General features: G+C 38.0%; 1 protein-coding gene across 1 annotated transcript in view; it reads left to right on the top strand.

Moving 5' to 3' along the window:
• Positions 1-13,252, top strand: part of LOC149803566 (F-box only protein 39-like) — a 46,050-nt gene that overhangs the window by 18,111 nt on the left and 14,687 nt on the right. Inside the window, exon 2 of the mRNA XM_089953304.1 lies at positions 8,882-9,040. Coding sequence (XP_089809430.1) covers positions 8,882-9,040 — 159 coding nt within the window. The remainder of the gene's footprint in view (positions 1-8,881; positions 9,041-13,252) is intronic.

The raw sequence follows: 13,252 nt of genomic DNA, 5'->3' as shown, positions 1-13,252 counted from the left end.
TAATTGTGGCCATCGCAAAGGTCCTCGTTGATAAATTCGTTCAAAAGCAGATAAACTTCAGCTGCTCTTTTAGTTGATAACGGCTCTGCTTCCTTATATCTACTTGCACCGTCAACAACAGTCAATGCGTATTTGTATGTACGTGATTGACGTCTAAATTTTAAAAGTATCGTGTGGTAAAAACAAAATATCTGTTTGATGAACTTCATTAAGAGTGCTGATATCAAAATATGCATGCTGAATTTTTTAGGTGTTGTTGGGTAACTTTGCCATATTGCCTGTCGTGCTAACCATTTTTCAGCAACAGAACGTGTAACATTTGCTGCATCAGCGAGTTTACTAACCGCTGTTCTACCACTCCAATATCCTCTTGGGCTATACTAAATCGATTCCATTATAGTATTAATAATCGGTTGATTAATTACTGGCCCCTAATACTCGTTTACCTTTCATCGCAAATCTTATCAACCATTTTGCTAATGATTCTCTGTAAGATCTATTTTTTTGTGGAATTTATCAAGTGATTCAACTTCACGTCTGCTATGTCGTTGTTGTAAATCCTTATTTTTATACTCTACACCATGAACGTGACATGCTTGATCAATCAAGTTTATTGGATACTCTCCAGGTCTTGGTTGATCTCGCTCGTCAGATCGGATATCAAGTCGAGTTCCAGGACCACAGTAATTATATATAGGAAGATGTGTTTCTCCTGGGAATTTAGTCCATGGAGCTCCAGGTGAATTTCATAACGAAGCAGCGATATCACCACCTGTCTTCATATGAGACGAAATAAATATATATATATATATATATATATATATATATATATATATATATATATATATATATATATATATATATATATATATATATATATATATATATATATATATATATATATATTTTTTTTTTGTACCACATTTCTCACACTTTCCTGTAAGTGCACGCTTTTTATTTTCTGTTATTATTGATGTTTATCCACTTGTGGGGGTGGATACTCTACATCGACCACAATATAAATCCATATTATTTATAAAATTTGTATAACATGGATATCATTGATTTCTCAGCGACACGAAAGCAAGAGACAGTAAAACATCATCCAGCTCTACCAAATTCTATCAGCAATTATCATAGGTCCATCTGGGTCTGGTAAGACGCAATTATTACTTAATCTGATAATGAGATGATTCAGATTGGATCAGTTGTATTTAGTAGCTCCGTCAGTTGATGATCAGAGGTATTATGAGGTGCTTAAAGATTTTAATGACAACGCAGAATTATTGGACGAAGATGGTAATGATAGTATTGATTTTATCACCGATATTGATCAAGCCCCATCTGTAGACTACCTTGATGGATTTATTAATAATCTCGTAGTATACGATGATGTAATGCTGGACAAACAATCAAATCCAGCAAGAATATTTTTTCGAGGCAGACAAAAATACAGACGTGATTTATGTTACTCAGCGATATACGCAAATACCTAAAGTGATTAGAGGTAACTGTAATATTTTAGTTGTGTTTAATGGAGTCGATACACATTCTCTACAAGATATTCATCAGACTTGGTGTTCAGGAGATATGGACATTATTCATTTATGACAAGAAATTTACACGATCCTTGATTGCGATATCGTATATGTCTTGATACAATATTTGGTTTAGAGACTGATATAATAATGATTTAATTACACATTAACAGCAGCAGAGTGTGCAACCTGAATGAAACGTCCGGCGGGTAAACGAACGCACATACAAATTTTAAAAACACGAACGACAAAAGATAAAGTAGCAAATTAAACTAACCCAATTAGAGAAACTCTCGGTTTCAGTTAGATGCTTCGTTTTGGCGTTATTGACCTTATACTGTTTATTTTTGTAGGAAGTTTTATTTTTCAACCTCTCTGCTGCTTCGTTATAAAAAAACAAGGGAAATAACAAATGACAAGGACATTTGAGAATCACCCTTTTTTGGATTACACACAGTTTTTCCCCTTCCAGTAAAATCGAACATAAAAGAAATAAATCCAAGACTAATACATTTCAATTGGAGTATTACAATTGGAGAAAAATATACTCCATAGGGATTACAATTAATAATCAAATATAAATCTGATGAAAAATGTAAAATTAGTTAATAAGAACAACGGTCTAGGTATGTAAAGTAATTATGGATATACAATTAGTTTCAAGGATATCGAATCATCACAATATTGAAATACAAATATGATGATGTATTGTGGAGTACAGACGTGCAGGCAGCGTGCTGGGTTCCTACACATGAGTATAGGGTTCGATTCTCAGACCAGGCCGAGTCAGCCGACTTGTTGTGTCCATCAGAAACTAACTAAAGCAACTAGACAAATCACCTTAAAGCAGGCTTAGCCCAAACTAGCTAAAAATGCTGGGCCCCACGCTTTCAGGAAATCAACTCCGCAATGCAGTTTTTATTGCTTGTGGCCCCCCGCTCATCGCTTTTGCTGCCTTGGAGCCCGCACATCATAGGTCGCGCCTGCGTCTCTGATGCACAATAAAAGAATGGGGGGGGGGGGCGATAGTTCAGTGGTAAGAATGCTGGATTCGTACTCAGCAGAACCGGGTTCGATTCCGATGCCAATTGCTTTATTGTGTCATCAATCAGCTCTCGTCCAGCAAAACTATTTAAAGCCTAATGAAAATAAAAAAGCAAACAAACAGACATAAAACTAGCTGAGATAAACAAAATCAAATTGCATTGCGTCTGTCATGCACACCACTCACCACTCTAAACTAGATTCTTTGTTGTTACAAGCGATATACGATTTGAAACTCGTACACATTTTTTACAATCCGGTTACAAGCTATGTACAATTTCAGACTCGTACAAATTCTGTTATATTTGGAAATTAAGAATCAGAACTGTTTCTACAAATATGGACATTTGTTTGCAGCAAGATACATGCTTTCGATTTTATTTATTTTTGTAATCTATTTCTCAAAAAGGAATATAATTATTGGAAAGAAAAACGAAACATGTCTGTCTTGATAAATTATTGGAAACAATTAGTCATTTTATGACTAAAACTAAATCTACAGACTATATACCATATTTCCAATTACCAACCAAATCTACAGACTGTATACCATATTTCCAATTATACACTGGACAACAAATTTTTACAAAAGTCATGTTACTGAAATAAAATTAGTCAATTCTTATCAATTTTTATGTGCTGAACACGAATATGACAGTCAGATTGCAAAATTGGCTCTAGTTTTTTTGTAATCTGCAAGAAATTAATGTTTACATAACGAAATGCATTCCAATAGTAAAAGGTCAACTGTAATAGCCTACCTATAAAAAATCAAGTCATTGACTACATCTTAGATTTCTTCGCCTGTCTCTTGTACAGCTGTTCGGGAGCATCTCTGAGGAGTGTCCAGCAGTAGTCAGCCAGCATTGTAGTGGACCATTTTCCCTGGTATCTTTGTTCCATTGTTGCGATATCTTGATGAAAACGTTCGCCGTGTTCATCACTAACAATACCACAGTTGCTAGGAAAGAAATCCAAATGGGAATGAAGGAAGTGAATCTTTAGAGACATATTGCAGCCAAGTTTCTTATACTTCATCAACATGTCTTCTACTAGTTCCTTATAGTTTTCTGCCCTAACATTTCCGAGGAAGTTTGTAGAAACTAGGCGAAAAGCATTCCATGCTTGTTTCGCGTCACCTTCCAGCAAGTTGTTGAACCGGTCATCTTTGAAAAGCTCTGGAATCTGAGGACCCACAAAAACTCCCTCTTTAATCTTTGCTTCGCTGAGTCGAGGGAATTTTTCATGCAGGTATCGGAATGCTGGCAAAGTCCGGTCAATGGCTTTCACGAAGTTCTTCATCAAACCTAGTTTGATGTGAAGGGGTGGTAGCAAGATTTTCTGAGCCTCAACCAGAGCTGGGTGTTGGATATTCTTCTCTCCAATGGCTACATTCTGCCTGTGAGTCCATTCCTTCCTCATGTAGTGCATTTCCCTTGCTCGGCTATCCCACTCGCATAAGAAACACATGTATTTTGTATATCCTTGCTGCAGTCCCATTAAAAGGGCAACTACCTTCAAATCACCACAGAGGTGCCAGCTGTACTTGTTATACTTAATGGAATTCAGTAGCTGCCTTAAGTTATCGTATGTCTCTTTCATGTGGACAGCATACGCTACTGGAATAGATGGAAGAATGTTTCCATTGTGCAAAAGCACAGCCTTGAGACTCAGTTTCGAAGAGTCCACAAATAGTCTCCATTCTTGTGGGTCATGAGTGATTTTTAAAGCATTCATGAGGCCCTCAATATCGGAACAGAATATCAGATTACTTTCCTTTCTGAAGAAAGGCTCCAATTGCTGGTGGCGCTTTCGATATGCAGTAATTGTGACATCTTCTTCTAGAAGATTCCATTGTTGGAGTCTTGATCCTAGCAATTCTGCCTTGTTCTTTGATAAGTCCAAATCACGAATCAGGTCATTTAGTTCTTCCTGTGTTATTCTGTGTGGGGTTGATGATGCACCACAGTGAAAATCTGGATCACTGCATGCTGATGGACCAGGAGAAGAACAGGTCGACTCACCTTTGTCTTCGTCAGATGAATCAAGAGAATATTCTGCTGGAGGTTCTGGAATAGGAAGTCCCTCACCATGTGGAACTGGTCTCAATGCAGACGGAATGTTTGGGTAGACTATTCTCGACTTCTTTCGCTTCGTTATTCCGCCGGAAAGAGGAGGAACCAAGCAGAAGTAACAGTCATTTAGGTGGTTGCTTGGCTCTCTCCACACCATTGGGACTGCAAACGGCATTGATGACCTTTTGCAATTCAACCACTGTGAAAGCTGTGTTGTACATGTAGCACAGCATATATGCGGAGCCCAAGGCTTGTCTTGGTCACCAACCTTGCATCCGAAGTAAAGATGATATGCCTTCTTCACTTGAGAATTGATACTTTTCTTCTGGTTGGCAAATGTCACTTCCCCACAAATATAGCAAAAATTGTCCGCGGTATTAACACACTTTCGAGGCATTACTGTTCTTTATTGTACGTAAATGGATAAAATAATAAGTTTTATGTAACAGTAGCTTGAACTGTCTCGCACAACGTCTAAAATATTTTAAATGCTGAACCTATCTGATTGGGCTTTATATAGTACACTGCTTACGTCAGCTTCAGCAGCCGCCTGGCATTAGTATAATAGGCCTACACATGTATAGTACACTGCTGACGTCAACTTACTTCAGCAGCCGCATGGCATTAGTATTGCATTGCATCAGAAAATGATGCAATCAACTGTGGATGATGTGAGCATGATGGTATTATGCAATGTTACATCATTATTCCGGATGTTGCTGCAGTCCTACTGGAGAAATTTACACAGTGAAACATAGAAAATGAGGTATATGAATATCTTCAAAACGAGAGCCAATACAAATTTTTCACGGTTATATTCGTGTTCGGCACACCAAAATACTACAGATTAGGGCCTTTTCAAGTCAGTAATGATTTCACTGTTGACCAGTGTTACCAACTAAATCTACAGACTGTATACCATATTTCCAATTACCAACTAAATCTACAGACTGTATACCATATTTCCAATTACCAGCCAAATATACAGACTGTATACCATATTTCCAATTACCAACCAAATATACAGACTGTATACCATATTTCCAATTACCAGCCAAATCTACAGACTGTATACCATACTTCCAATTACCAACTAAATCTACAGACTGTATACCATATTTCCAATTACCAACCAAATCTACAGACTGTATACCATATTTCCAATTACCAACCAGACTGACGCATAATCAGAAGACGCTGCAAAGACGATGTTTCTCAGCTCGCTCTTCTTGTCAATTTTAAAAGTCAAATACCAAGATCAGACTTAGCATGATCTTAATATTTGGAGTTTTAAAGAAAGTACTGTTTTTGCTTTGAATATGGAACACGATGCTGTTACATATTTGGATGCTAATAAAGACGGTGGTCTCAGTCCTATCAGTCATAATCTATTGTACTATTTACATCTTCAGTTCTTCCAGTTTTATGTTATTCATGTATTAGGTCCTTGGAATCTCTCCAAGTTCGTGAAATCTAATTAATATCAAACCGGTGTTTATTTGTTGTTGTTGTGGGGTTTAACGCCATTTTTCAGCATACGATAGGCTATATATGGCGGCCAGTATTAATGGTGGAGGAAGAACCCGGGAAAACCCCGGAAAGAACCACCGACCCACGAGAAGCTACTGGCAAGCTTTCTCACATACCCACATTGGCTGAATCTTAGACTCGAACCGACGCAGGCAGAGGTGAGATGGCAGTGATCCGTAACGAAGAAACCGGTGTTTAAGAAGGGTGCTAAGTGTATAGTATTCAGTTAGAGACCGACATCACTTCTAAGCTGTATTGGAAAATTACTCGAATGGATTGTAAACAAAGACGTCCACAACTGCTTTCTACCGTCTAATTCCACTGTGTTTCAATTTTAAAAAATATCCGATAGTTGTTGCTTGCCGAGAAAAAGGAATGAAATCAGTTGTATGGTGTTTTTTGCTCTTTCTAAGGTACATGAAAGGGTGTTAGATCGATGTCTTCTATTCAAAACAGGAGAAAATGGAATAAGCAATTGTTAACCTTAATGGTTTAAGAGCTACCCGTCCAATCCAGAGAAAAGGTAATAATTATTGACTCCTGTTTTTGTGTTTAAACGACCAATGCAGGGACCAGTCTTGTCGCCATTGCTCTCTTATATTATTAATTTTATTGCTGAATATGTGAACCGTCTTGCCAATTGTTCCACGGAAGACCATTTTTTTAAATATATATCACCTTATGTGACTGAAATTGACGAGGTAATGAATCATAATTTGGAGAAACTGTATGATTAGTCAAGACAATATCTTACTGAAAATGTAATACTATGAAAACAGACTTAATTTCTCTCACAAATAGGTTGAGAATGCAACTACCAGAACTCTTTTTGATGGTAATAAGGTAAACTTTGATTAACTCACTCAGGTAGAGATTCATTTAGAATTATTTTTGAAATCGATTGCTAATATATTGCAATACATCAGCAGGATGTGTGATGGATGTGGTGACTTAGTTTGAATGATATTATAAAGATTATAAGTAGAACCCGCATGCATAATCACAGAAATACCAAGTTAAGATACAAAACAGACTTTGCAGACAGGTTTCATTATATTGAGCCAAACAAGGGAAAATCAGTAATTAAAGACCTTGTTTACATTTCTTAATGGCGATTCCATGCTATTTCCAGGAAATGTCGTAGAAGCCATCGGGTAATATCGTTTAGGCAATATTGAGGACATTGTTTCTTTTTCATAAAGCTACATTTCGTAACGAATTCTTTTATACCAACTAGTGCATACTCGTGGAACAATTTGCCAGCAGGATAAACGAAGTTGCACAGTAGTGAGTAGATTTAAATTGTCTCCTAGAACAATAAATTATTTCTTGACACACTTTTGGGCAAGAGAGCGAAAGTTATCAATGTGTTATTAAAAACTGAGCAGCATTTTAAGCGAATACCTTTCAGTTCACGCCTGATTAATACACTAGATTGTATATGCGGAAAAAGTAATGACAATTTTAAACATTTTTTGTACTTGTATCTGTTATCAAATGACATATATGAACTTGGCACTGCAATAATTCATTAAAGCTTAAAGTAGGCCTAATAACATCATGTTCTTTAATGCATCTGTAAAATCTATATCATTTTAGTACCTTCTTATCAACTTTTCTTGTTCATTTTAATGCCTTTGCACTTCATCTTTTTTTATTTCTATTTGCACGTGTGTCGATTTGACATATTGTAAGCTTTCATTATAAATCGGAGACGTATTTCTAAGCTGTAAGAATATGTTACCAATTCCAATTGCTTCGCTTTTTTCTGAAATATAAGCAGGTTTCAAGCAAAATTATTTGCGGAAAATGATTTCCAACTACTTGACCACATATGAAATCCTAAATATTTTGAAGTACGTTTCATATGTATGGTGAAATCGAGTTTTTGCAGCAATATTAGAAAGCTGGACGGTAATTACAAGTCACTTTATTCCTGCAGAAAGATTAGAATGGTTGCGGTTTGTATACTATTCACTCCCTTTCTGCAGAAATAGGAGAAAGATGGATGATTACCAGTAACTTTTTCCTAGTGTCATACTTTTAGATTTATAAGGGACCTTTACAAAGTTATCTAGTAAAGCAGAAGAAAGTGGCATGTAAGCGTAGTTATTTCAGCATATACGATAGAAAGGATTCAAGAATTTCAAAAGTGTTTAAATTATGACAATCTGTATCGAAATAAAAAACAACACTCCTAAACAATTTTCCATATAAAGCATATTTGACAGAATTTAATCAGATTTTACTGATTGCACCTTATCAAGTTCGATGAGTGTGTTGTTAAAACGGTTAATAGTTAATTATATTCCATTTTGATGCCCAATATCAATAAAAATTCAAAATCTTAAGTTATCGACAAAAGATGATTGAAACTCTTCCCATGTTTATTCATGGGTTGTACATGATTGTATGCTTGGATGTGAGAAATAAGCATTCCTACTTTTTATAACTGACAAATGTGTCCATCAAAATCAAGTAATGGCGTTTTGTTTGTCGTATTTACTTGGGAAATCTGACTGGAACGAAGACTGTCACAATGCCAGGATGAGAAAAGCCTAATATAATGGCCTTGTTCGGGGAAATTCGTGAATTATGCAGAATGGCAAAATAGTTAGTGAGTACGTTTATCTTACTTGACTAGCCTTCCAAAGTTTTATCTTTATTCTTTCTTCTTGTTCATGGTCTACACAGAGAAGTTGACATTACATCTAGAGAAACAAGTGTCCATTGACGATGACCTACTATACCTGTTGAAACGATGTTCTCATCTGAGTGAACTCTCCCTCTACTGCCGTCTCAACGTGGCCACTGTCCAGTCTATCTGCTCTTTGCAAACAGATCGCAGACTTGGTAACTAGCACATGCTTTTTATGTTCATATAATGTTTATCGCTCTATTGGAATTCAGTCCATGCAAAATATTTGAACTCGATTTGTAGACATCAGTCTCCAAATCTTAAAATACAATTTTCTTCTTTTAAATAAAACAATCTGCTGGTGAATATTCTATAAATTTCAAAGACACTTGTTTAAACATTTTAAGTAGAACTGTTAATCAAAACGGAGCAGCCTTTCAGTTGAAGATTTCAGCACTATCTTTTTAAGATAACGCTAAGCAAATTATGATAATTTATATTTCTTTTTTTATTCTTTATTTTAATATAAGATTGAATAGAACAGTAATGAACTTCTATAATCACTTTTAAAAAGCGTTGAATATTTTTTACTTGAAAGTGACCATAGCCCATGGATGACACAAGAGAATGACAAACTTGCAGTATTGTATTCATACCATCGGTCCATATGAAAGTTATCACCAGAGTCTGTTGAACATGCAACCAAACACGTATGATAATAATGCGTACTCAGACGTGAGCACGAGACCCGTTATTTTGGAAAGATGCAGGTCACCGCCTAGAGTCTCAGCTGCTCTGCTCTCAACACCGATTTGCAACATCTGAAGATGGAAATGAACTTATATTTAATCCCTTGATCAAACATGCAGCTGCTTAAAGCGATATTCATGTGTGTATGTCTGTTAGTACACGTCAGACTATAGAAGAAGATGTTTACAAAATATAACTTTTTGTTTTCTGAGGTCTTTTTCTAAATCATATGTGTGTCTTACCTTATGATTTGGGGTTTCTTCGGTCGAAGATCAAGGTTACTGGCCTGACTTTCCTTTCTGTACGATATATCAAGTTTTCTTTTCTAATTTTCGTCAAATTTCATAGGTTGTCTTTTCATTTTGGACAGGATCATCTCCCTATTGATTATTAGAATGTAACATGGACACTGTAGCCGACACTGGAATTGTGATGGTGAATCCTCGATAAGTCAAGGTTTCGCTCCATAATTAAAACAAAATTTCACTTTCTCCTTCGAATACGTTCACCAATCAAATTACGTTAGGAATATTGGTCTGTTACGTCACGAATCCAGCTCTACTAAAAGAGAACCATCGTTTTACTCTGTCTATTTCAAATAGTCAAAGGAAAGTAACTCTTGCCCATTACATTCCCTTGGCATCGTTATATGTCTCTAGTTTTTAGCTTAGCTGCTGTAAAGAGCATAGGTCAAACAGTTCATCCCCCGATAATCCAGCCGTATTTTGCATTCGTAAAGGCGCATCCATCATTCTTTTAGATCTATTTTGCGAGTTCTTCGATGCAGAGTATGTAGGTGGAGGGTTGATTAGGGTTGTTGTGTTTCATATATTTGTTATTTGCAACGGCATGTTATTGGCTGATGGTGCAGATGCTCAGTGATCATGAACATGTCTCAATCGGTGAAGTGTTCTAAGGTCACACCAGCGGGTTTAAGCATGACTTCCTAGAAATGTCCGGGTGAGGAGAAATACTAGAGCTGATCGAGCTGGTAATTGGTGAGGCAGCATGTACGTCTGAAATTGTCAAAGACATCTGCGAGTAGGATCACATTAGTTTTGAGATAAACATCGCCATAATCTCTGAGAGTGTGGTAACCAAAGTCGTTCCATATCTTGTTGGCGTATTTGTATTCTTCATCAATGATTCCTGTCAGGCTGAGATCAGTGTAAATGGTTTTTTTTTTTTTTTTTTTTTTTTTTTTTTTTTTTTTTTTTTTTTTTTTTTTTGCGGGGGTAGCGAGGTATCGTCGAAGCGTGAGGAGGAATTGATATATTCGTAGGGATAAACACATTTCTGTTTGAGAAGGCCGGCTTGATGTCCTAATTCCTTGTCGAGGTGGGTGAACCGAGGTCAGTGTTTGGCGAGTTCTTTCAGCGACATGGACATAAACTGGAAGAAGCCGATAAATCGGAAAGGTCCAGTGGTGATTGACATATACTTTTCGAAGTTGTTGTTAATGCTTTATATCTGAGTTCCTACTTCAGCATGAATTGATTTGACGCGTGGATGGCTGAGGGCTGCAACGATGAAGTGTCCATCGTATCCTCGTAGATTAATGACAATGACGGGAAGGAAGTCTGAATCCATTCAGTGTAAGTTACAACCAGCATGAGCAGCTCCTCGATAGTAACCGGTGATATGGCAGTGGTCTCTGACTTTGCGATCGTGGGGTTGAAAGCAGTCTTCGCAGATGTGACACTGCTGCGCTTCTTTGTGGTGTTGCAGTTGTGGTTAGGTGAATGAAAATATAGGGGCTGGATTTTTTTGAATCTCCCGAATGCGTTTCACTTTTGCGGCGAGTTGCTCAAAGAACCATGGAATGCAATCCTCACCCCGATACTGCTGATACGCTGACGACAGGGATTCATCCACAGGGCAGCATACCTTAAACCCAATAGAACAGGTGATATGCGTGTGTTCAACTTGAGTGAAATAATAGTTTGGATAAAAAGAAGGTCCTTGTACTTTTTCCAGGATGGCCTCGCAGTCAAAGACGGCATGACAAACACAAGAATATTTTTTTTGTAGTGATGTTCGAACTGTAGTGTTTCTTCACGTGGCATCTGAACTTGTAGTTCTTGGCAGTACCCCGACGAGAGATGTCTCTGCAGTCTTTGGGATTGAGCCAAGCATTGTAAGCAGCGATAGCAGAAATACCCCATGATTATTATGTTGGGTGTACTCAGATCGATATAATCGGCTAAAGTCTTTGATGTAGACAAAATGGTGATGGTAATGCAGTAAATTGATGCTGCGTTGTGAGGCTGTCTTGGAGATCATCAGTGAATAGAGGACGAACTGTTTATCGCCCCCTTTGTGCTCATCGAGTCCGAAGACAATGAAGGAGAGTCCCTCGTTGAGCGATTCTAGCGGAGAAACGTCGTTGCTCGACGCTAGAAAGGTGATTCCATTGGTGTGGATGCTATCAAAATAGGCTTTGTACATGGAGACGCGATCGACATTATCCGCTGAGGGATGGAGTGCGGAAAGGATACTTCACACAAGACAGTAGTCATCGTTGTTTTTGACGTTAATGCAGGCTTTGGTAGCCAGGATTTGCTTGGGGAGTGGGACGTACTTACTTCCGCGTAACGGGATGAATTCGACAGTTTGAAATGAGATGGAATTGACTCTAGCGAAAATCCAAGCGGATTCTGACTTTCGAAATCTTCGAGACAACTTTAGATAATCGACCAGGCGATGTGAACGATACGATTGAAATGGTCATCGCGATGCACGATGAGTGATTTTGCTCTGATCCAAACGTCGATGCTTTTGTGTTCCTTCATCAGGTGAACGTGGAAGGCAAATCTGAGTCTGATGGCGGTGTGTGCGCGTTGATTCTGCTTGGACAGTAAAGTGTAGAAGTCGCTGCAGGAGTGCTGGATCAATTCCTCGTTGAAGAATGTGGGAATGATCGTAGAGGAATCATTTGTAAGTTCCTCCGTACGCCTTTTTAACGTGTCGTGGAGGTGGAAGACGTGTGATATTATCGTGTTGTCTTTGAAGGGCTGTGGATCGATAGAAGCTGGACGGGATCGACTGAGGAAGTCGTGATGAAGTCGAAGAAGTTCTTTGGGGAGCGGTGGTGGTTCATTTGAGTGATTTGCTGTGGTCTCGCAGTGTTTTTGAGATACTGCTGCGTGGTGAGGATCTCTGGCCCTGTTACTACCTTGTCCTTTCGACGGGGCATTGCCTCGACGTCTTTTCGGACGCGTTCGATGACTTCGTGCAGAGTGGCATTGGATCGAGGATAGGGAATCGGAGTAGCAGATATCGACGAGACAGATCATGACGAAGGAAAAAATCTCTTCCTGGATTGGGATCAGATATACTTCTCATTGTTACTAGAATAAAATTTTGATCTATCCTTGCAACGATAGAGATGGTATATAATATACTGTGGTTGTGTCTTTAATTGTTTGTTTTATTTCACATAAAAATGTAATGTGTATTATATAGCATCATCGCCCTCGCATGGGACACAGAAGTGTGTGTGGCTGCCTCAGGGTAGCACGGAGAAGTGCAACAGGTCCTGCACGAGAGAATACTTTGTGTAGCACTATGCTCTGATTAAGCATGACAGCCCTGCTTGGGCTGTCCGGACGGCGTTCGAGGTCAGCTCCAAATATGTCAGCGCTGTCGAGGACGAAACATCCAATCGATTAAATATT

Source organism: Sinohyriopsis cumingii, chromosome 3 (assembly GCF_028554795.1).
Source record: "Sinohyriopsis cumingii isolate HCF-2022 chromosome 3, ASM2855479v2, whole genome shotgun sequence".
Classification (NCBI taxonomy): domain Eukaryota; kingdom Metazoa; phylum Mollusca; class Bivalvia; order Unionida; family Unionidae; genus Sinohyriopsis; species Sinohyriopsis cumingii.
Note: the sequence above shows the minus strand (reverse complement) of the source record. Positions and strands in the feature narration are given on the sequence as shown.